Source organism: Colobus angolensis, unplaced genomic scaffold, assembly GCF_000951035.1.
Source record: "Colobus angolensis palliatus isolate OR3802 unplaced genomic scaffold, Cang.pa_1.0 Scaffold111, whole genome shotgun sequence".
In the NCBI taxonomy this organism is placed as follows: domain Eukaryota; kingdom Metazoa; phylum Chordata; class Mammalia; order Primates; family Cercopithecidae; genus Colobus; species Colobus angolensis.
The window spans coordinates 8405141-8431497 of NW_012112142.1; the positions used below are offsets into that span (position 1 = coordinate 8405141).

At 36.9% G+C, this 26357-nt stretch overlaps 1 protein-coding gene across 1 annotated transcript in view; it reads right to left on the reverse strand.

The window, feature by feature from the left end:
• Positions 1-26357, reverse strand: part of HHIP (hedgehog interacting protein) — a 93387-nt gene that overhangs the window by 17150 nt on the left and 49880 nt on the right. Inside the window, exons 5-11 of the mRNA XM_011957080.1 lie at positions 14689-14840; positions 14108-14281; positions 12748-12891; positions 8974-9095; positions 6713-6836; positions 5633-5763; positions 1955-2036 (exon numbers count right to left, since the gene is read on the reverse strand). Coding sequence (XP_011812470.1) covers positions 1955-2036; positions 5633-5763; positions 6713-6836; positions 8974-9095; positions 12748-12891; positions 14108-14281; positions 14689-14840 — 929 coding nt within the window. The remainder of the gene's footprint in view (positions 1-1954; positions 2037-5632; positions 5764-6712; positions 6837-8973; positions 9096-12747; positions 12892-14107; positions 14282-14688; positions 14841-26357) is intronic.

Consider the following 26357-nt stretch of genomic DNA (forward strand, 5'->3'; position numbering starts at 1 on the left):
AAGTGTCTGCTTATATAGAACTTCAACTCATCTAGGAAGAAATATAATAACAATAAACATTGATGGCCAAATCAAAACAGCATGAGGCTCCCAACAAATGTTTATAAAAACATTTGTTTTCTTATAGTCAGTTTAATTTTGAAATTTATGCTCATGTCTGTGTACAAGGACGGTTTCTTTGGGACTCTGCTACTTCCCCCACCTTCTGAAAAGCAAACACAAATCTTAACCCAGGCCCCCCACATGACATGACTCACCAGAAACAGGCACCATAATGAGAAGTCAGGCCTTCAGGTATGTCACTCTGAGACCACCCTACTAGAGGAGAACTAAGATCACAAAGCCAAGGTCCCTTATGGCAACCTTGGTAATTAGACACTAATAATAGACTGAAGGTGTAAAATTCACCTCAACTCAGCCACAGACTAAACAATCCAGATGAAGAGAGAAAGATTTTTGTAAGAAGGAGAGAGAATCCATTACAATGCTACCAGGTACTTTGCAAAAACATATAGACTTAGACAGTATAATGGAATAACAATGACTGTTTTGAAACTAATTGTATTATATCTGAGTGAAACCCCTACACCTCATTATGAATCTTTAGAATTTTGTGAATTAACATTAGTTTGATTTTTTATTCTTAAGGTTGCCAACTTCAACAATCCCCTAAGTGTCTGACTTTTTGTTGTTGTTGTTTATGTCTTTGCTTTTCTTATGGAGGACATTAATTTCACATTTGAGGGGAAAAAATTGATGTAGTATATAGATGAGTATTTCTCTTACTGTGAAAGAAAATGTATACAGTTAAATAGAGAAGGGATGTTATCAACCTGTGATATATGATATGTGATACTGCCCAGAGATCGTTTAGAACTGGTTCTTCTTTTTGTTCTGCAAGATCCAATGTCAACCTGCGTTTCCCTCAGAAAAGTGTTTTGTCATATAAAAAAGGAGAAAATTTCAGAAAAACATACACAATTTACAATTTAAAAAGAATATTTTAAAATGCCCTTAGTAAACTTTTCAGAGTATTAGAATTAACTTTTTTGAAAAAGACTTGAATTGAAATTTGAAAATGGAGTCATGAAAATAATATAGAAGGAATCTGAAATTTGCAGCATGGTGTGGCTGAAGAGTAACAAGTCCAAGTGTTCAGCAACAGTCGTGTCTGTAAGGATCCTCAGGTTTCGTTATGATTAGCTGTTTCTAAATTTATGACTAATGTCTTTTCAACAACATATAATTTTAGCAGCTTCTGATAACTCAGGTTTGATCCATGAAATTAACAACTGACTAGTGATGATTCAAGATGATTAAAGTACATATGTATAAATGTTGTGATGCGTGAGTGGGAAGGACCGGGGCGAGATAAACATATTCTTTAAAGGATTAAAACATTCAAATCTTTCTTTTGCTGAAGCAAATAACAAAACCCTACTTAAGTTTATATTTGTCTAGTCACCACAGTCTACATGAGCGCTGTGAGCTTTCAGATAGTTTCCAAATGAGGCTCAGATGTTGAACTGCCAGAGTAACTTACCTGTTTACTTAACAAAAATCATACTAAACACCTGTCATGTCTGCCAGTATGTTTCTCATTTTCTTTACAATAAGGAGAGTTTATGGCTTCCAACACCAGAGCCTAAGCCACTGCCTCACATGTCAGGGCCCCTGTCTGGCTTTTAACTGAAGACTCTGATTCCATGAATATAATGTTGCTCTGTGATGACAGCAAGAACCACACGAATGAGCTTTTACAGTTCTGCATAGTGGCATCAGTCATCATAGACAGGGGAAGAGGATCCTCTCAGGACAGTGCTAAGCATATGGAAGTGACAGAAGTGTATGTCTTGGCTGATTGCTAATTGTGATGTTCCTATCATTAATTGAATGAACTAAAATAACTGGAAGAAGAAAATTATTGACTTAATGGGATAAAAAGAAATCTCACCTTTTGGGATCTACAATTTTGTAGAGTTTTCCATTGTGAGTCTGGGTCATACTTTTACTGCTTGATAAAATGTAAACTTCACCTGTTAAAGAAAGAAATAACAGTAAGCAAATTTATAGCAGTACAGGTCCTTACTTCCTATTGCCTGGCAGTTATTCTGTATGTAAATCTATCTCCATCTGTCCACAAGAAAATCACTTGCCTAAAGATTATGCAAGAGTCTCACATGTCTGCCTTTACAGTGCATCCAGAATTCCAGATTCCAGTCACTCCTTTCCATATCCCACTACTACTCCAGTGCAAGCAGATATTATTTCTCATCTAGATTATGGTAACAGCTGTCTAACTGAGCTCCCTGTTGCCACTCTTGTTCTTCTGTGTGTATTCTCAACGTACCAGCCACAGGGATTCTTTTCAAAAGAGTTAGATCATGTAAGTTGGATCACACTCCTTTGTTTCAATGCCTTGCAATAGCTTCTTATCTCATTCAGAGCAAAAGCAGGTCCTGACAGTAGCACTTACTGCTATAGCCTCATCTGCAACATTTTGCCCTCTTGTTCACTCTTCTCTAGCCTCACTGGCTTGTGGTTTCACACATGGGAGGCAAGTTCCCAACTCAGGCTCCTGTCTCAGGTTCTTGCTGTTCCAGGCCCCTATTACAGGCTCCATCTTCCTGTGAGTCTCCACTAGGTTCATCTTTTTGCCCCTCCTTCAAGGCTGTACTTAAATATCACCTTTCCTGACTGCACTTTAAAATCGCATCTTCCCCAACTCCCAACAAATTCCTCTTCACTACTAGATTTTTCTTCAAAGCATTTATCATCAATTTATATATAATATTTTTAAAAATTTATTTTGATTTTCCTCCTCCTGTGCAACATAAATTTCATGACACTAGTTTAGACTTCTTGTCTTTTTTCTTTTTTTTTTTTGACAGAGTGTCATCTGTCACCCAGGCTGGAGTGTAGTGGCGCGATCTCGGCTCACTGCAAGAGTTTCTCCTGCCTCAGCCTCCCAAGTAGCTGGGACTACAGGCGCCCACCACCATGCCTGGCTAATTTTTTTTTTTTTTTTTTTTTAGTACAGACGGAGTTTCATCGTGTTAGCCAGGATGGTCTCTATCTCCTGAGCTCGTGATCCACCCGCCTCGGCCTCCCAAAGTGCTGGGATTACAGGCGTGAGCCATCGCATCCAGCCGACTTTTGTCTCGTTATCCACTGCTGCATCCCCAGCATCCAGAACAGAGCTTTGCACAGAGTAGGTGCTCAATAAATATTTGTTGAGTGAATATTAAATGGACAAGTTTTATCTTGATTTATTTCTGTGCAAGATTGATAAATGTTAGTTATCAAGTTGTTACCATTAATTGATAATTTGAGGCCACATGAAATTGGGTTGTGCCTTCTTAATCTTTAACTTTTTTGGAAGATATGAAAGTACATCACAATATGTTAAAATAAACACTGGGGGAGAGGGGAGAGAAAGACAGAGAGAGAGAGAGAGACCGTGATGCTCAGTCTCAACTCTCTAAACTCTAACTCTTGATGCTAGCTATTGTTTATAATGATGAAATACAACAGATGGGGTACTCTTTTAGGAGAAAACCACCCCGTTTATCACCACTACTTCCATATAATTCTATGTGTTGAATTGATCATGTGAATAGAAAATTAGAAGCTGTATTTATAATTACACATTTATAAAGTTTTAAAATTTATATTTGGTCCTCCCTCATGAAATAATCTTTGATTTAGTCTATATTTCTCTTACTATTGTGCATCAAACACACCCTGCTACTTTTCTACTTCTGAAAAAGATTTACGCAGTTTGTACTAAAAACGTAGGCACAACAGAAAAAATAAAAATGAAAGTACAAAGGAATGTAAGCAAAATAATTAAAATTATTTTGTCAAATATTTTGTAGTTTACTTCATTTAATCCTCACAACAAATCCATCCTGACTTTATAGTTAAAAAATAATATGCAAAGTCCCAGACTCTCAATACTTTTATTTCAAAAGGTGCAAAAACTTACTCACTTTCTTGTATGGTTCTTCAATTAAAGCTAGGGAGTTTCACATTAAAATGTAATCCAGTGAAACTGTATTTATTTTAATTATGAGGTATATTCAGGGTTGTAGCTTTTGGAGAGTCAGGATTATGTATTTTTATTTTTTAGTTCTGCTCCTAAATAGTATTAAGTGGACACAGACATTTGGGATGGTTTACCTAATGGTGGTGATGTTAACATAATGAGTGATGATGAATCATTTGTAGCAAGGTCTGGGAAAATCAGAATTATTCAGTCACAACATCTAAACATTCATCTCTAATTCAGACACAAACCATTCTTTGTGCAATCTCGGCTCTCTGCAACCTCCACCTCTAGGGTTCAAGCGATTCTCCTGCCTCAGCCTCCCAAGTAACTGTGATTACAGGGGCCTGCCACTATACCCAGCTGATTTTTTGTAGTTTTTGTAGAGATGGGGTTGCACCATGTTGGCCAGACTGGTCTCGGACTCCCAACGTCAGATGATCCACCTGCCTCGGCCTCCCAAATTGCTGGAATTACAAGCGTAAGCCACGATGCCTGTCCTCATTCTTTTACTTTTGAAATCATTGTTTGCCAGTGAAATTAAAATTATATTATAGAGGATGTAAGTGAGGAAAAGTATCTTTCTGGTTCCTTTGAGTGGGGTAAGGGAATGTTAAGGAAAATTTTTAAATTGCTTTCAGTACTGGAACAAGAAAAGAGTAGACTGGATTCTCTTCTTTGAATTGTTATGTTCCTGTGGCTCTGAAACGTGTCTTATGTGTTTCAACAGTCTTGTCTGAGTCCCTTATTATTCTAAGTAAAGAGCATGAAACTATTTCTGATGAAGTCTCCATTTGATGTAAAAAAATCCAAATCTGAAGTTTTAGAGAAAATATTCTGATTTACATGAGAAACATACATTCTTCTTTATGCCTAGAAATTTATCTCTGAGGCTAAAGGAGCATAGTAGTTATGGTTTGTTTGAATATTATTTTTTAAATGAGTCACTATGAAACTACATTTATCTCTATAATTTGAATTAGTAGAGAGTAAAATATTTACTCACTGATGAATCATATTTCAATTTCAACTTCTTTTTTGCTTTTTAAGCTGCATACATTTTGATAAACATGCCAAGAAATACATTATATGTTATACCATAGATTGTCCCATGAGAACATAATTTCTATTCTATTGGAAAGAAGATCTGTACTCAGATCATCTTGCTCAAGTTTCATGCCCCCATGGGCAAAAAGAAAAAAGAAATAGCAGGTAAGGCAAGTTTCAGATTCCAACAAAACTTTTTTATTTATTCCAAGAGACATGGATAAATGGAAGGGTTTTTAGATAGAGAATATATACAGATTACTCAGATGTATAATCAAACATATTGTTAAACATTTAAAAAATTATCTCTTCAGGACTAAAAAATTATTTTCCCTGCCTCCCATTTTTCTGCCTTATATTTTAGTATTTCTAGTGTGAAAATAAAATATAAAGGCCTTCAGGGAAAAGTTACTGGTAGAGAATATATAACTGGACCATCTTAATCTCTGGAGTAGGTAGTCTTTGCTGTAGATTACATTTCCAACAAGTAGAGGATAAGATTGCTATATTTATGCTTCAAGGCAGATTGTACAGTACCTAGCTCATCTTCTCCAAATCCCAAGATGTGACCGGAAAAGTAGCCTCTACAGGACCCACTAGTGCCAAGACAGAGTGGTTTTTCTTGCCATTGCTTTGTCACAGGACTTTGCTGGAGAGTTAAGAAATTCCTACAACAAAACATAACATAAACCTACAATGAATACATACTTTTGTTTAATGATGACAATAAAATGTCTAAAATAAAATTCATAACAAACAATTGCTTTGCCATAGACCTGGCTTCTAAAGGGGAAAATAATAAAGCCCATAATGTGTGTGAGTACTGTGAAATTCCCATATGTGGCGAAAATACTGAAAGATAGGATTTTGTTTGGAGGGGGCACTAAAAGTACCTGAGTATGAGAAAAGCCCTCCCCTTCATCCAGAGAATGATACTTCCTTGCCAGGACTAGAATCCATGCTGTGCTATTAATCAGAGAGAGGGACAGGGGAAGAGCATGGGGTCAGTACATTTTTCTAGTTCCTTGTAGCGACCAAGAGTATCAGCTCTGCCATATGCCTGAATGCCAGTGACTTAGGAAACAAGATTCTTAATTTGGATTTTGTCACAGAGTTTCTTACAATTATCCACAATGTGACCTTGAAAATTGAGACTATAATTTAATTTTGTATTATTCCTACTTATAGAGACAAATTTTATTATCTTGCTTAAAGTCCTGAAAATTTGGCAAAACCAAAAATCTTGAGCCTTCCAGTATAATTTAAAAATATTTATACGGCAAGTAAAATAATAGTTTTCAAATTATTTATTGTCATGATAAATTTATGTTGAGGATGAAGGGAAGAGCCCAAATAATATGAAAAGTCCATCTGAAGACTTCTGCGCACTTAAAAATTATTTTATGAAATTTATCAAGCCTGTTTAGACAGCATCTTTATGGAAGTTCTTCAATGAAACCACTATATCTATGGAACTAACAGTAAATACTATTTATGTGTGATCCCCATCTGACGCACAAAAAGAGACAATCATTTGAATATTTTGTGGCAGTTTGCCAAATGATTAATGGGTATATCATTTGATATATCATACTGTTGTGGTATCAGGAAACCTACCCATTACGATCTCCAAACACATAGCTTCCATACAGTCTTTCTGACTGGCAGCCCCGGTATACAAATCCACCAACCAAAGGACCATTACTGAACGGCTTGAATTCTAAAAGTGATGGCTCACTTTCTGAAAAGAAACATAGCATTAGATCAAATGAAACATATTTTCGTAAAGTTAAAGGAATGTACACCAAACAACAATTACTACAGTGATTTAACTCTGAAATGTGTTCTATGATACACCAAAGGGTTTCTTGCTAGGGATATTTAATGAAAGCAGTCTTTGCTAAATAACATCAACATTAAAAGACCTCCATGTACAGCTAAATGAAATGAGCATGCTCTGCAAACGCCTGCTGTTGTAATTTTCAAGACATACCAAGTTTTCAATGAAATTAGAATCTGGATATTTTGTGACTCATGATTATTTACTTTAGAACCAAAATACTTTAAAAAAACGTTTAAGGCTTTACATACTAAGTTTTTGTAGAAATGCTTCTGCATATATTGAGTAAATTGAGACAGACCTCTGTCAAAAGATATAAAATGTTTAAAAGCCTACACTTTAATGAAAATAAAAACATAGTACAGAAAAGGTCTTTAAATATGCACTTATTCTATATGTGAAAATGTTGTAACTTAGTCAAGTAATATCTTCATTAAAATATTTTAATGTTCTGTTCATAGAGTTGTGTGGATAACAAAGTCTATTTCAATAACTCCTGATTACATGTGTATAGCCTTGTGCCTCTGTCTTTCTGTTCAGGCCATTACATACTTGGATATCTGCATGCTAACTGTAATGGAAAAGCTCTAAAGCTACTTGCAAACTAATCTGAAAATTACCTTTTATGTATTTAATATCAAATAAGTCATTATCAACAGATTTTATCAAAGGCTTTTGTGGAAAGATGGTAATTTTAATGACCTCTTCCCCTCTCTTGTGATTATGGTATATATGATACTACAAAAAAGTAGAAAAGGTTAGAGAAATTTTAAATAATGAGCACACTGAGAGGTAGCATAATTGAACAATTAAGGTCACAGACTCTTGACTTAGGCTGCTCAGATTCAAATCCAGACTCTGCCACTTTGTATTGTGTGACAATTAATCTTTCTGTGCCTCAGTTTCCTCATTTGTACAATGTGGCCAATGACAGTGCCTATCACATAGAGTTGTTCTGTAAAGGAAATGAATATAAAGTGCTTACTATAGGGTCTGGCATGCAGTAAGCACTGTAGATGTGTTTTAAAATAAATAAATGTAGTGCTGTTAATGTTGTAACCAATTTTAGCTTAACCTCAATTAATGTGACTGTAGAATTTTGTTTAATCTACAAATATAGCCAAAATTCTATCGAGCTAGTGACTCATTAGTTTTTTTTTTTTTTCAAATCACATTACTCTTTGGTTTGGCTTTTAAAAGATGCGCGTGCGCACGCACACACACACACACCTAAAAAAAGTAAAATAACTGAATACCACATGAACTAACACAGCTGCTTCATTCCTGGTGTTAAACAAATATCTGTATTGAATGAGTAAATAGAAAAAGCAATCAATTTAATAATCTTAATCTGCTGTGCTTCCTGAATCATAATAATGGTTGATATATTGCTTCCTTCAAAAGGAATAAATACTAAAATATTGAAAAAACTAAGTGTTTTGAACTTTATTATTATCCAACTTTATATTTTTACATGTTCTCTCTAAATATTCAAGTAATCATGTTATTAAAAATACTGCTTGAATGTCCCATTCCCATGACTTGTTTTTGCAAGTTGATTACTTTGTTTTCTCTAAGATAAACATTTTTTTAAAAAATTACATTCTTATTTGAATCACTTACAGTTTTCCTAACTGCTGAGACAGGCATGTTGGATGTTGAGAAATGTCTTACTTTTAACACTTTTCTCTGTATATAAGATGTTAAGACAAGCTGCTCTCCCCTATTGAATAGAAGTTATTCATCTTGAGTCTCTGATGAGCAAAATATAAGCTGCTAACTTTTGAAGGACTGTTAAATTTTTTGGACCTACTGAGAACCTTTCAATCCATGGTAATTAACCAGATGGAACCCTCAGGGCTTGTAAGAGTCACTGGAGCTTTAAAAAGTGAGCAATTTACTCCCTCATGATTGTTAGGCCAGTGTTTTTATGCTTTCCGAAATGCTCATTTTTCAGAAATCCTTTTTTCTTCAATTACTAAATATACTAAAACAAAACTCGAACTAAAGTAAAATCAGCAAATTATGCTCTACATACCATAATCTTTCCCCTTTATAATCTGTAGGATTCTGGCTGATGATCTGTTTTTTCCATTGGAGTCTGAACAAAGTATCGTTAAATTGATGTTTATATCAGTGGGATGTCGATCCACAGCACATCTGCATAACAAGAGGGGATGCACATTAATTCCTACCGTGATCTTTTCCAAGCTCAGACTGGAGGTTTCTGACATAGGAAGGAGCCCTTTGTGGGCTGGCAAGGATCCTATGAGCAATTTAGTTTGGATCTTCTAGAAAGCACTGAAGGAAGTAGTCCAGTGTGTTTGCTTACTTGGTTGAAGCTTAATCTCTGGAATATATTTCTTAATTTCTCTTGTTATGATTTATAATTTCTTATGTTACAAATGTGCACACTGTCTTAAAACAATTGTTAGTCTGTTCTTAAGGAATATCACTTGTATAATACACTGATAAAGTATTGTGAATAAGAACCAGTGTCACCATCCAGGAACAGAAAACCAAACACTGCATGTTCTCACTCATAAGTGGGAGTTGAACAATGAGAACACATGGACACAGGGAGGGAAACATCACACACCGGGGCCTGTTGCAGAGTGGGGTGCAAAGGGACGAAAAGCATTAGGAGATACACCTAATGCATGTGGGGCTTAAAAGCCAGATGATGGGTTGATAGGTGCAGCAAACCACCATGGCACATGTAAACCTATGTAATAAACCTGCATGTTCAGCATGCATATCCCAGAATTTAAGGTAAAATAACATTAAAAAAAAAAAGTGTCACTGTCAACTCATCTCTGTGCCACACAATACAGTACTAGTTATAATATTATTTTTGGGTTTCTTATATGAATTTGCTGCATTCTAAAACTTAGGTTGCTCTAACACAGGAAAACATGTGCTCTAATTCCGCGAATATGGTAAAGCTGGTCCCTACAAAAGTTGAGGTCTTTACGTTGACTCTGTTTTCATGTTTTCCATTCCTAATCTGGGGGCCAGAGTATCTCTGTGACTTAAGCCACTGACAGGAAGCTCCATAAGAGGAGGCAGGACTTGCAACTTCATCACTATCTTTCTGTTATCTGGTTCAAAGCCAGGAATATAAGAGGGGCTCGAGGTTTGTGGAATATTTCAATCACTGAGGGACTGGGTATGAGGAGCTTGGATTGGGGGAAGAATAAAGTTATATAATACAATTTTTGAAGTTATCAAAAGTGTGGAAAACAGGCTTGCATTGTTTTTAGGTTTCTCAACCTTGGCACTGCTGACATTTTGGGCCAGGTAATTTTTGGTCTGGGGAGGCTGCGCTGCCAACTGCAGGGTGTTTAGCAGCATCTGTGGCTTCTACACACGAAATGCCAGTAGCATCACTCCCTCACCCTCCACCACACCCTAACTGTGAAAACCAAAAATGTTTCCAGACATTGCCAAATGTCCCCTGGGGGTAAAATTATCCCATTGAGAATCACTGTTCTAGGCCAACAAAGTATGTTAATTACTTAAAAACAAAATCAAACCATTGGAGCTAATATAGAAATTTAAAAAATAAGATAAAAAAATGAGAGTTGGTGCTGGTTCTTAAGAGACATAAGAGTCATGAAGCAATTATAAAACAAAAAACAAAAAACAAAAAACAAAACATAAACTCTTGGCTCCAGATGATCTCATTCATGACAGGGAAACCATAAGCCTGATCTGCCAAAGATGGGTTAGTTGTTCTGTGGCAACAGTCCCTTTATTGTCCTCTCTAGTTCAATGATTCACAGAAGACAATGCCTGGCAGGGATCATGATAGAGTCATGCTGTGACTTAAGGTGGAACTAAATCCACAGCGGGGAGAACATTTTCCTCTATTACCTTTCTTTGAAGATGGAGAAACTATGAGAAAAAGAGGATTGACTTGTTTCCAACAAGAAACAGCGAATCTGGAAAGTAGGCCAGATGGAGTTGCTGAGGGCTTGGAGCTATGGCTCTGGCTGAATACCAGGTCCACTAAGAACTGCTTGACCATTGTAACCTTCAGTTTCTTATGTGAAAAAGCGCCCTGCCAGTGACACTCTCTGGGTGATACTATAATGGTGGGTATATGTTATTATCTATTTATCTAAACCTACAGAATGCGCAACACCAAGAGTGAACCCTAATGTAAACCATGGGCTCTGGGTGATTTGCACGTGTCAATGTCAGTTCATCGACTATAACAAATGTTTCTCTACGGGGGATGATAATAATGGGAGAGACTATGCATGTGTGGAGGTAAGGGTAATATAAAAATGTCTATACCTTTATCTCAATTTTGCTGTGCATCTACCACTGTCCTAAAAACTAGTCTATTAATAAAAGGGGAGTGGGAGAAGTGGGGCTGATGGTGAGCCTTGCTGAGAAGCAGAGAGGAGATGAAGTACACAAGATACTTAGTTCAGCACCCTGCAGCAAAGTGCTTAATAAAAGTTTGCTTTATTTTTAGCCAATAATTAATTTAGTTTTCTTTCTACTTTATTAAATCGTCTTCTGCTTAGAATACTCTCGGAGGGAAGTGGAATATAAACACCAACTTTTCCTTCAGCCCTCTGCCACCAGAGGTGGGGAGGCCCCGCAGCACAGGCATCTTGCCACACATCTGGTCTGTAAAGCACCTCATCCCATGTTTTTGCACTGAGGTTCAGGACCCCCAGGAAGGTTGTGAGAAAGCTCCAGTGGGATTGTGGTGACTCAGGCTGCCTGACTTCAAAGTGTTGCTTTGTGGTGGTATCTGTGAGTTCTGAGCTCTAGGAATGGAATGTGACAGTTTCCTCCACATCCTGAACCCACCTTAAGTATTCCCTGTCGCATAGATTTTAAGATCTGCTGAGATGCCAAAAAGGAAATGAACTGTAGACTTGGGTTTGATGGAGGGGAGATGAAGGGCATGAGGGATTATAAAAATAAAAAGTTTGAGAAATATCCACCTTGCACATAGTGAACACTCAATAAACATTAAATGGTAATAATAACTTACCTAGTAAATGAATGGATGTGGCTAGATATCCCTGAGTAGGAATAATAGATCATAGACTGGATGAAGCTTTTGTTACCGAATTGCTGTATTATACTTCATAGCATTTTTACAAAATGTACCCCAAATTTCTCACTCTACATACTTTTTAGTTTTCTTTTGTTTTGGTTCATTATAGTACCAACAGTTAATATGGAGTCCTTTAGTATTTGCAATGTTTTCAAAGTGAAATAAAAGTTAATATTTCGCTCAACTCCTTGCAAATTAACACGCAGCATCATATTTTAAGTGAAGCTACGATAATAAGAATTGCAATTTATTTAAAACTTACCAGGGGTCAGACACACTATTTGGTACTTTACTTACAGATTTTTATTTAATCATTGCAAGGCAGTTATTATTACCCTCATGTAATATATAAAGAACTTAAGATTCAGTGGGATTTAAGGAGACAGATCAAAAAGTTTATCTCTCTAAACTGTTCAGATTAAAGTCTTGGTCATTACACTAATCCAATAGTGTTTATCTGATAATAACCTCTCCACATTTTAAGGTGAATTTTTCTCCATTAATTTGTCCTTTTCCTTGTCTAATCTGCCTTCTCAATCTGCTTCTCACAATGATAGAAGACAGAGTGCTAAATACTCACTTGAGTAATGACCTGTTGTGATTTCAGAGGCACGGCCTTAGATACCATCTTTGGCTGCTTTGCGATGGTATATGCTCTATGCTATATTTTCCCGGTTCCCGGATCCCCGCCTGGCTTTAAAGCCAGGGAGAAGACAGACGTGTTCTCACCTGCCTGGATCGTGGAGCCCATGAGCAAACACTTCAGGGGGCTGGTTGGTGCTGTTGAAGTGTGGGTTGCTCCTTGGTATGGAATAAGGCACGTTGCACATGTCTGTGTCCACATCCAGCCGTAGCACTGAGCCTGTGAAATCACTGAGAAATTGGGGGACAGAATATGTGTTTTACATTTTCATTATATATCTCACCTATATTAAATATGGTGAGGTTGCTCTATTGATGAAAGAATCATCCCCTTAGTTGAAATAAAATATTAAAGTGGCTGGATGCAGTGGCTTATGTCTGTAATCCCAGCACTTTGGGAAGTCAAAGTGAGAGGATTGTTTGATGCCAAGAGTTCAAGGCTAGCCTGGCGACATAGCGAGACTCCATCTCTCCAAATTTTTTTTTTTTTTTTTTTGACGGAGTCTCGCTCTGTCACCCAGGCTGGAGTACAGTGGCATGGTCTTGGCTCACTGCAAGCTCTGCCTCCCGGGTTCACGCCATTCTCCTGCCTCAGCCTCCTGAGTAGCTGGGACTACAGGGGCCCGCCACCACGCCTGGCTAATTTTTTGTATTTTTAGTAGAGACAGGGTTTCACCGTGTTAGCCAGGTGACCTCGATCTCCTGACCTCGTGATCCACCCACCTCGGCCTCCCAAAGTGCTGAGATAACAGGCGTGAGCCACCGCGCCCGGCCTACAGAAAATTTTAAAATGAGCCAGATTTGTGGCATGAGGCCAGGAGGATCTCTTGAGCCCAGGGATTTGAAGCCACGGTGAGCCATGATGGTGCCGCTACATGCTGGCCAGAGCAATAGAGTGAGACTTTGTCTGAATAAATAAATGAGTAATTAAATAAAATAAATTCCTTATTGTGGAAAATGAAACCAGGGCATTCCAGACAAGCAACTGAACCAAGACACAGTGTGATGGTGGTGGCCGAGGACTGTGGCATCAGCAGTACGCTGCTTTTTTTTTTTTTTCTGCCTCTGTTCTCTTAATTTTTGTCAGCCTACATCTATGTATTCTATATTCCCCAAGCAGCTTCGCTGGGCGATCTTAGCCCATTACACAGTGTTGAGAGGCAGTAAGGTTGTACAGGGCCACTGCTTTTCAGTGCTGTGTGTAGCAGAGGCAACCCGGGAGCAGAGAACTACACAAGAGTAACTCTTTTCATGACAAACAAAAGATCACATAGCATATTAGTGAATTCCTCTCCATTTCATAAATGCAGACACTGACTACAAAATTTAAGTATTTAAACAAGGTGACCTTTCAAAGATGATTCTTAATTCACCGGTGCCCACCTTTTCTCCTGGCACTTAAACCATTTTAACCTTGACAGGAACCCATTTGTGATCAGTCTTTTACCTTAACCCATCCATTTCTTCCATATCATCCAGTGTAATCATCCCATCACCGAGAATGATGTACAAAAAGCCGTTGGGACCAAAAAGCAGTTGTCCTCCCAGATGCTTTCTGTGGAGTTCTGCAACTTCAAGAAAGACTCTGGCTGTTCTCAAATCAACTTGGTGTGGATTTTTTCTACATTGTGGGAAGAAAAGAATACCATGACTGTTAAAAGATTTAAGGTGAGTCCTTCAGAAAGTAAATAGTATATAAATGAAAAAACAAACTCCTGGCACATAGTAAATAAGGAAACGTATATTTGAAATGAAGCTAATAGAAATTGCTGAAAAATCACCTTATTTTCCAAGTTTCAGAAGTAGCCTTTAAGTTGAGAGATAATTGAGGAAAAATGTCAAAACCATTGTTGTCCCCAATTTCTCTTAAAGACACATAGGGAGTTTTCAGTAAGATGGAGATAATGATTTAATTATTGCCACCTTATTTGGCTACTTATTTGCAACTTCTAAATAAAAAAAACTTATGAAAAGATGATGTGAAAATAAGATGAAAAATATCTATGCTTTGATGCCTTTTAGTGATACCTGGATACTGTGTATTCCACAACCCTAAGAATGTGGTCATGAGGCCCGATAGCCCACCGTTCTTGGTTGGTGGTATAAGACACATACAACTTTCCATTTTTCTTGTAATTGGGATGGAATGCGAGGCTTAGCAGTCCTCTTTCATCTCCTCCCTGCAGTCAAACGAAAAACACAAAGAATTGTGAAGTTAATTATGTTCTTTATTGTGTTTCAACTGGAACCCCAAAAGAGTCTCTTTCTTTCCTTTGGATAATCTTTGCCCAACCTCCTTTCTTTTCTTCCTTGTCTACTGCACAAAAAAGGATTATAAAGCATTTCACTTTGTGGAACTCTTTAAGGGTTAGAACAAGACAATTGTCTTGTGTGGTTATCTATGCGCAAGAGTCTTACACCACTTTTGTCAAGTGATTTGTGTATGTAATCTTGGGACGCCAGGAAGACAAGTTTAAGTGCTGTGAAGAATTCTTTCCTGGGTTACTAGGTTGCTTGTAGTTCATAGAAGACAAATAAAAAGGTTCATAATCAACAGTCACTTCTAATCCAAGTCTCCAAAACCTAAAACACAGTGTGGGCTGCCAACTCCCACTGTCTTGGCAATATGTTTAGAAAACAGTTAAATTGCTTGTGTAATATGTAAACCTTTGCTTTACCCTGGAGGCATCTACATCAGTTGTCACAACGATGGTGGTCTGTTCATCATAGCTAGGTAATAGGCAGCCTTGCCTATCTATCTATAAATGAGGCAGTTTTACATGAATCCCTTCGCTGTATAAGGTTTTTCTTTACAGAAGGATGAAGCAGCGGGAGGAGGCCTAAAGGCCACGGCTGGGGAAGGAGTGGGAGAAATGCTAGGGAGGAAAGGGGACGCTAGGAAATTAAAGAAAAATCCCAAACAACTTTCTTGTGTTATTATACGAATGTCAAGGATTGTATACATTAGGCATGCCAAATGCTATAACAATTAAAACATCATCATGTTCTTAAATAGAAAGGCATTTTATCTTCATTTTCTGCTAATTCAACTTGTTGAAATTCAATATGGCCTTAGCCTTTGTTTTATCCCACAAGTAGTCTAGGAATTTCTATAATGAAATCAAAGTATCTAAAATTATCTAGATCAGAGTCTTAAAGTTCACATACTAATAAAGCCAGGGAGCACTTTCTTGGTGAAAAATATGGCATATAAATTGAATGCTGCAACTGCTGATAGCACATCACCTTATTTATTCCATTAAACGTCACGACATAGCCTATGGCAAAAAGCTATGAGAAGTTATTCCTTCTCAAGTGTTAGCAGAGAAGAAAAAAAATCTCTAATACTGCAACCTCTTCACAAGGTCATGTTCAGTCATGGAAGCACTCTCATGTTTTTGTCCCTCACAGAATAGTATATGTTATTAGCAAAGCAAGGAACTGTTTGTAGTTCTTATTTTACATGGAGTTCAGAATTGAAAGGTTTAGGCATAAAAGTTTACTTTTAATAAACATTGATTTGTTTCCTGGCTTAGAGAAAACCATTTTTAGATATAGATCACTCAAAGTAGAATATCCAAACTTTCAGAGCATTTAACTATTAAAATGGCTGCAAATACACAGAACGACCAAATCATTATTTCAATGTCCAAAAGTCAACTTTCTTGCTCATCACAATATGCATAATTTTAATTTTAATCATAAAGGTAAAACTCTAATGACTTATATATGAATGAGTCTCTGTTTTACAGATTATCTTGTTCTGGTGATTTTAATATTAACTCGAGGGTACTGTTTTTCTGCTTAAATCTTTATGATATAAAAATCTCTTGGCTTTCTCTGAGCCACTGGAAGCTAGGATATGTAAGTACAATTTGACTGTAGAGTAGCCACTGCACATTGGAACCTCCTTGATGGGTTGTCTAATGAGGCCCAAGGGTGGGATTTCGTTTGTGATTAATTCCTCCCTCAAATATATTTCCCTCTAAAGCTGTGAGTGCAGGTTAAGTACTGCATGCCTACTTCACAAATGTTTCTGTTCCACTATAAGCAGCTTTTGTTGAAAGTAGTTCTTTGTAGTTTTTAATCAAATCATCAGAAATACAATTTGAATTGGATAGCAACATGCTTTAAAACTGTGTTGGTTGCTTTTTAGGAATTAAGAATGTAGAATTAAGGCACTGTAGAAAGACAGATGGGAAAAGAGATTTAAACAAATCCACAAGTGATAGAGGACAACCGTTCACTTTAGAGATACCATCTATCACAGAAATGACTTTGGGGGCATTTTTGACATTTACTCAAGTGCCAAATATGGAAACAGAATGAGACATGTGAATGACAGAGAAATAAATCAAAAAAGCAATTAAAAAAAGTCAGTAATTCTGAATTTTTCAGGTAATAGGATTTACAATTGATTAATCATTACATATGATCTCATTTTTGGGTCAACTTCCAGGTGCAAAGTAGTTTAGAAATTTTACTAAGTCATTTCAGGGAAATACCTCCATAACTACACTGATGAAAACAATTTAATATATTATGTAAATATCCTAGATTTTCTTGAATCTAGATTTTAAAATTATATAATAGGATTCCTAAATGTTCAGAAATTAGAAAGGAGAGATACACTCTTGTTGTGCCACACTGTGCCAGGAGATTAATGTATTGAGAACTCATATTTCACTTGAATTAGACTTCAGAGTTATGTTGTCTATTTAATTAAAATATATTACTGACAAATTGTGATTTAACTCTCAAATGCAAACCTATCTCTAAGGTCTGGGTCATTTTTCAAGGTCTTATGAAGAAATATGTTGATTGGGCACTGAAGGGTTAATTTTAGACCAGGGTCAGTTAGAGGCCACACCATCAGAAATACCACCAGATATTTAAGGTTGCTTCAGCTGTAGTCTTCACTAGGACACTGTCCTAGGCCGAGAGCCTGGATGTTGGTGCCTGGAACCAGGACTGGCCAGCAGACCAGATCTCCCAGGCTCCTGTACTTCCTTTTATTATCATAGTCCCCTTTGCCCCAGCTCTGACTGTGTGTGTTCAAAGCCCCATTCTGTTGGTCTGGTCCCCTAATCCAAAGACTCCCTTCTCTTCACTCTGTTTCCAAATCCGATAACGCAACTTTAGAAAAAAACAACAAAGCCCTGGTGTCAATATTACTAACTGCTCTCCTTCTTACCCCTTCTCGTCCTTCCCCTTCATTATGTGTGGTTTTACGGCTCAGAGAATATGGAATCAAAATCATACACTCCTTCCAGAAATGTCAATTACTGAATTGAGTCTAGGGAGCATCTGGGGAGTTTTTATTTTATTCTTGAGCTTCTAGTGATTAGTTGAGCCAAGCTGGCTAAAAAGGGAGAAAAACATATTAATAGAATGGCAAATGGAAGATTCGTGATTCAAGCAGTCATGCCTTTCAAAAAGACACTGACTTCTAACATTATCCTTTTTTTTTTTTTGAGATGGAGTTTCACTCTTTTTGCCCAGGCCAGAGTGCAATGGCTCAATCTCGGCTCACTGCAACCTCCATCTCCCGGGTTCAAGTGATTCTCCTGCCTCAGCCTCCCCGGTACCTGGGATTACAGGCACTTGCCACCATGCCCAGCTAATTTTGCATTTTTAGCAGAGATGGGGTTTCACCATGTTGGCCAGGTTGGTCTTGAACTCCTGACTTCAGGTGATCCACCCTCCTCGGCCCCCCAAATTGCTGGGATTACAGGCGTGAGCCACTGCACTTAGCCCTAACATTATACTTTTAAAAACTGTTAACCAGTGTCCAAAATGTTTATCCTTTCTCATGTGAAAAGCAGTGATTTGTCCAAATATTCACATCATAATTGTACTTCATTATTAGCACTGAGCACTTTGTATGTTGTGCTTCTGGGAATGCACAGACAGCATTGCTAGAACAAAACTGAAAGCTAGAAGGGCAACAAGTAACTTACCAACAAGAATTTAGGGTTTCCTCAGTTTGGTAATGCTTTAAAAAAAACAACTTACTGACTTGAACCTCATCCAAGCTTCATAGGCTGCCACAAGACCCCCTCTTCCCCTTTGCTCAGCTCTTCAGTGCTACATTAACTTCTGGACAGCCCTACAGCACACACAAATGACTACTCAAATTTGGAGTGTTGCATGATTTGAAAATAATGTTCCCACAATGTGGAACCTGGAGACTAACTTATTTCAGAGAAAATCATAACACCCTCTTCGGGCACTTTTTTTTTTTTTTTTTTTGAGACGGAGTCTCGCTCTGTCACCCGGGCTGGAGTGCAGTGGCCGGATCTCAGCTCACTGCAAGCTCCGCCTGCAGGGTTCAAGCGATTCTCCTGCCTCAGCCTCCCGAGTAGCTGGGACTACAGGCGCCCACCACTACGCCTGGCTAGTTTTTTGTATTTTTTAGTAGAGACGGGGTTTCACCGTGTTAGCCAGGATGGTCTCGATCTCCTGACCTCGTGATCCGCCCATCTCGGCCTCCCAAAGTGCTGGGATTACAGGCTTAAGCCACCGCGCCCGGCCTCGGGCACTTTTAATAAGTGTTTAACTATCTGCCATTCTAGTTATCAGTCAGCTCTTAAAAGCAATTTCACAGGGTCCACAGAAAATAGACAACCACAAAATGAAGAGTACTGATAACTTTAATGTAAGTACAGGATCAGACCTAGTGCTGCAGCTTTGGGATAAATTCTTCCCTGGTGAACAGATCAAAATTCTAACCAATTAAAGATATTCCCTTCTTTGAATAATTAAGTATCTATTTGAAAGAAGAGATAATCATAAAATGATTATAACGTAAAGTATTTTTTTCTTTTCTTTTTTTTACACATGGTTTCACTCTATCACCCTGGCTGGAGTGCAGTGTCACAATCGTGGCTCACTGCAGCCTTGAACTTCTGGGCTCAAGCGATCCTCTTGCCTTGGTTTCTGACAGTGTGGGTATTACAGGCGTGAGCCACCGCACTCGGTCCTATTTTTTTCTGTTAAAAAACAGACATTGTAGGGCAACATCTTTCATTGTGATATTTAAAAGACAGCATTCTCTTCATACTTTAATGTGGTTAAAGTTATTTTTTTTCTGATTTTTGTTTTTGCTTTAAATTTGCCCTAATGTCCTTCAGGAATTACTGACTTGTACATTTTAGGAAACATAATTTTTCTTAGTGACCTTTTGGGAAGTGGCTGACTTCAAGTTCAGTCATCCACAACATGACCCTATGATATTAAGAAAGCCATGAAACATAAACTAAAAAATGTGACACTATGTTCAAGACATTAGTTGTTACTGCCTTGTCAAAAATTTTATTTTACATTTATTCCACAAATACTTATTGAATACCCATTATGTGTTGGATATGGTGCTTAGGGATAAACAATTAATAAGAATAAATCCCTGCTCTCAAAGAGTTTATATATGGAAGCACTTAACAAAGTATAGTTTTGAATTTCGAGTTGTTTCATTCTCACCATACTTGGAGATTTTTGAGGAGAATGAACAATGCTACACTGTTGGATTATGTGCATGGTCAAAAAACAAGTGTTAAAGATAAGAATTAAATATTTTTGGTAACTTCTGACACAAAGATTAATTTATATATTGGCACCTGAGGTTTCTCCACTCTAAAACTCGCTAAGAAAAAGAAAAAAACCAGCTTGATTACATAAAAACTAAATTACCTGAAGAAATAAGCAGAGTTTCTACACACAGTAAGACCATCTTGTAATTTATGTTACGTACATGACACAGGCACACAGGTATGAATGAAGCTCTCTAGTAAAATTGTTGCTCTCTTAATGCTCAAGGAATTTTTAAGAATTAATCTAAGAATAGAGTGGTGGTATTTTGAATTCCCTATAAGATATATACTTTTACTATAAGTCAGGCTTTCACATTTCTTTTATTAACCGTCATTTTCTTGCGTATGTTTTGCTGATATGTATCATGAAAGGAAAAAGAGGAAAAAAAGGACTTGGGGCTAACATGTGACCCTCTCACACAAATCTATGCTTTCTCTTAGACTGGAACTATTTGCTGGTTGGAAATGGGAAAACAGGTTTGTTTGAGAACTGTTAGTTCAAACACAATACCAGATTGTATTCACTTTCTATTGCTGCTGTAAAAATTTACCACAAACTTTGTGGCTTGAAATAACACAAATTTGTTATCTTAATTTGTAGATTAGAGTTCAACATGGGCCTCACAGTTTATAATAAATGTTGGCAGAGCTAAGTTTCTTTCTGGAGGTGCTAGGAGATAATCCATTTTCGTTCATTTTCCAATTTATGGAAGCCATCTGCATGTCTCAGGTTGTGTCTTCTTTCTTCTATCTTCAAAGCCAGCAATGGTGGGTTGAATCCTTCTCATATCACATCACTCTGACCTCCTTTGTCTCCCTCTTCGACTTTTAAGAATTTGTGATTACACTGAGCCCACCCAGATGATCCAGGATAATCTCCCTATGTGCTGTTTAGCAATTTTAATTCCATCGCAACCTTAATTCCCCTTTACCATGTAAGGTAACATGTTCACAAGTTCTAGGGAAAGGATAAGGACATCATTCGGGGAGGGGCATTATTCTGCCTACCACATGAATATTTTAATCGGTTTCTAAAAAAGGATCCCAAGGATTTATGACTTGTGTCTTCATGGCCATGCCCTCCTGTGAGCACTGAAAGAGACCAGTGAAGTTCATATATAAGTTCACAAGGAGATACTTAAGGAACACTCTGTTACAACAAGCTCTTTCTCATAGCTGTCAGTATTGAAAGAATAACCAACATTCTTCAGAATGAAGTGAAAGTATCCTTCAGAATTGAGGAGAAGGAGCGAGAAGACCATTTGATAAAATGTGGACATGTAAAACTTTCACATATGAATTCAGGTCAGATCAAAACTCCCAAGTTAGTCAAACGAGTATCCAAGATACAGAGAAGGTAAAATTAAATATATATAAACCATTTCTACTAACTGCAGGACAATCTTTGCATTTTAAGTTGATTAAAGCTGTGTTATTTTGCTGTGTGTATAAGCTGCGAAACACATTGCAGAGCACTGATTTCTTTACAACTCTTGGAAAAGATAAGGAGCATCGCTTTTCAATAGTTCCAAAAGTCTAAATTAGTCTCATAACAGGAGTCAATCCCCTGAGGTCCCTGAGCTAGCTTATGGGAGGGACTGAATGATTTGTTTCTGTGATATAAAAAAAAATACTTGTTCTTTGTCTCCAGTTCTTAGCACAAAGCCTCTAAAACTCTTGGAATTTCCTGAGTGATAGGAGTGCATTTTGTTTTTCATTTGTAAGGAACCACTTTGATCACACCTGATTTTATACTAATAAGCTGACTTTGGTGGGCTTCTAGATAACTTCAGGATGGGGGCTGGTAGCCAGAGGAACCCACCATGTGATTAGAGAATTGGAAATTTCAGCCCACCCCACAATCCCAGGGAGTGAGAGGGGTTGGAGGTTGGGTTCAATCACCAATGGCCAGTAATTCAATCATCAATCATGTCTGTGTAGTGAAACCTCCATAAGACCCTAAACAATAGGGTTCACAGAGAGTGGCACGCCCAGAGAGGGCAGGGAAGCTCTGCACAGCACCCCCTTGCAATATCTTGTTTTATGCCTCTCTTCCATTTGGCTGTTCCTGAGTTGTATCCTTCATAGTAAACCAGTAAATAGTAAATAAAAGTGCTTTCCTGTGTTCTGTGAGTCATTCTAGTGAATTATCAAGCCTGAAGGTGAATTATGGGAACTTCCAAATTTGCAGCCAGCTAGGCAGAAATGTGGTAGCATGGGCACTCCATTTGTGATTGGTAATTGAAGTAGGGGCAGTCTTATGGGGCTGAGTCCTTAACCTGTGAGGTCTGAGCTAAGTCCAGATAGTTTCAGAATTGAATTGAACTAAATTGAATCATTGGGCGCACAAGTGGTGTGGGAGTACTGGTGGGTGTGAGAGGAAACTTCTCATCTGGTGTCAGAAAACACCCCAGAAAGAACCTGAAAGTTTACTTAGCCCATTCTCTTTTTTAGGGAAATGGAGATCATGATCAAGTCCACTCGAGAATACTTCAAATAATTTGGTAGTTTTCTTTTCATTCATAAAATTCTTACTCTTGAACTTGACTTTTTTTTTTTTCTTCTAAACTTAGGTTTGGGAAAGACATAAAATATCTCATGTCATTTTGTAATCCACTCTTTTGGCTTTTCTGACCTGCACTATTCTCTGAGGATGCAACCAGCCACAATAAACTAAGGACCTATCACTTCTAACAGGAATTCTCCCTTTTCATTAAAATTTCCTCTACTTTTCCGGATTTGGTTTTCCTTTAAACTTACTCCAATTAACGGAATACTGAGGCTCAACTTGTCTCTTCTCCTTAATCATGTTTACTCACTGTTTCAGTCCTCCAAGAAAGTACAGTTGTGAAAGGCTTAACAATGGGGATTCCTTCTGAGATGGTAGAGCCTACTACACATCTAGGCTATATGGCATGGCCTATTGCTCCTAGGCTACAAACCTGTGCAGCATGTTACGTTACTGAATACTGTAGGCAACTTAATACAATGGCCAGCATCTGTGCATGTAAACATAGTAAAGGTACTGTAAAAATACAGTGTTATAATCTTATGGGACCACCGTTGTATATGTGATCCATTATTGACTCAAATGTCTTTATGCAGTGCATAACTGCATATACAATTTTAAAATGCTGGGGGGACAAAAGCTCACCTCCATCACACTCCATCACACCCGACAAAGAAATCTGTCCTGCTTCAGATAACATTGGAGAGCTGCTAGAAGATAACCAGCAATTCAGAATTGTGGGAAGCATCTCATGGAGTATATAATCTCTGATATGTGGCAATTGGTCCATGTCAAATCTGCGTTTAGGATTTTCAAGCATTTTATCTTTTGAAGGTAGCAGATGCAAAGACAGATTAGAAAAGTGCAAATGGGAGAATAAAAGAGATTCCACACAGGAATCATCTACCTGTAAGTGACAGTAATTCTCTTTTCTACTTTCTTCAAAAAAACAAAATAAATCAGTCATACTAGGTTTAAGTTACAGCCTACTCAGAGTGAAGATATTGGAAGATACTGGAAGTGGCTATTTTCTACTTCTTATTCCATACATGAATGATCTTTTGATATTTCCACCTATGAGGAAAAATATATATACATACTCAGTTATACACTTATAACTATTATAGTCACAAGATTTTATGTATATATATGATTTATTTTATATAAAATTTATATTTGTCAAATGGAATTTAATTTATTGTCTTCATATTACTATTTCCTCCCTAGGCTTTTAAAGCATTTGAACTGTGGCATGTGATATATTACGGCGTATTAGAGATTGGATTGACTTGTACCTTTTATCTTGCCAGGGCAGCAGTCGACAGCTGTGGAAACTTTAATATATGTACCCAAGAAATCCAATATAATATGAGAGAATGACTTAAACACAAGGGACTATCTGGCTCAATATGCATCAGATGTTAATAATATATCCATAGTATTCCAAAGTTCCGTTTTCTAAAATATCTTCTCAATAAGACAAAATGCTCTAATAAAATTAAACTGTATGAAACATCTATTTGAAATAATAAAGTAATAAAACAATAAGCCTCCAAAAAACATAAACCCTTCTCAAAAAGAAAATCCTGGCAGTAAACAATTTTTTGAAGAAAAAAATATAGAAATATTGGTGACAGAGAAAGCAAAGCTTTTATTCTGTGCACTTAGGCTAAATGAAAATAAATTAATGATGGTTTAACAAAACTACAAGAATATTCTTGGGAATAAAAAACGAATAAAAATTAAAATTAGAAAAAACTTTGTAACCTCACAAAACCATTATGAACCATAGGCTTAAGACTTGTTGAACAAAAAATTTAAAAATATATTCTAGATGGAACTGTAAAAGGGTAAAATATTAAGCCAACTACTTTGTTAGACACAACAAAATGTTAGATACAACCAAATGTTAGATATGCAAATTAGGAACAAATCTCCAGTATATTGTAAGCTTCTTGAAGGCAGAGACCACATATTGGTATTTCTGATTTCTTACATAGTACCTCATTGACAGTGGAGGTACTGACTGTACCTCCTTCTTATAGTACAAATAGGATGTACTGAGTTCTTACTGCATGCCAGAGACTGTATTAAGTGATTTTCAAGCATTATTCTGTTTAAACTTTATAACAACTCTAAAGTTTAATGCTGTTTTATTATCTTTACTTTCCATGTAAGGAAACAGAGGCATAGAGGAATTGAGTAACTTGCCCCAAATGTGCAAATAGAGGTAGCAAAGCAGAGATTGTCTGTGATTGGAAGACACACAATGAGAACCCTATTATGTTACAATGCTCTACCAAGTACTTCCTAAATGAAGAAATGAACAAAAAGAGAAGAGACTATATTCTCTTATCAGCACCTATTGTTCATGAACTGAGGCAGTTTTGAAACAGTCTTAAGTAACTTGGGTTTCTGAAGTTCTTCAAGGCAATAAAATGAAGCTCATCCCTCAGTTACTTTAACTTATATATATTACTTTAAATTAAATGACATAGTCCTTTTAACTTACGTGGAATATACTGAAGTGTGTACCTCAGTTATTTTAACACAAAGGTTAATTTAGGTTTCAAGATAGTGTTGTGCCAGTAAATGGCCTGTTTGGGAAAAAAAGAAGTGCGGATTTGTGTAAATTTTTGTGGCATAAATACTCTCACTGAGGCAAAGGAAAACTTCTTGGTAAATATCTTCAATCTATCACATAAGGTTGTTCAGATAATCCAAGAAGATGATGAATGTAAAATTACTTAATGAGCTCTAAAGTGCTATTTGAATTGAAGATCTAACTATTATAGTGCACAGAGAGGGAAGAACTATTCTCACATTCAGTTGTTCTATAACATAATAAGCTTCTCAAGTAGGGAATGTGATTTTGAAGCAGAGAATGTGAAGTCCTATATTTTGATCAGATGAGGAATGCGTGCACATTATGTAGAAGAAGTATTAACTTGCTGCCTGCCATCCAAAGAACTTTTGGACTTCAGAAAATTGCAGGCATGGACAGGCACATTGATACTTATATTTAGCACAAGGCTCACCACATACTTTTGATAAAGATTTGTGTATATCTTTTCAGGAGGTTTAGGTGGTATGTATTACCAGTGGTTGGTTTATTAATGAATGACTTGTAAGGCTTGATGTAATGTAAACTTTTGTTCTAAAACTGAAACACCCTTAACTTTGCTATGGTAGAAATATAGTTTTTCATTAAAATATATAAAATTTATACTCTAAAGTTAAACATAAAGCAATTTATTTAGTAGACAAAGATAAGAGGTGAAAGAAATAGACCCCAACATTTGTGTGTTCTTTAATAATACTGATGGCAAATAACAATATTTCCTCCCCACCAAAAACAAACCCAATGTGAAAATGCACTGCCAAGATTTATGTTAGAAAAATGTGTATTTTTGATGGTAGCAAAGAGCTGTGAAAATTACTTCAGGTCCCTATTGACTAATATGACACATATTTATAGAAACAAAAAAGACACCAAATTTAGATTTAAATTTGGATATTCAATTATAAGCTAAAGATGAATATAAGATTATTCAAGGAGTGTGTGAGAGTATGCACATGCATTAAAAACATACATATCC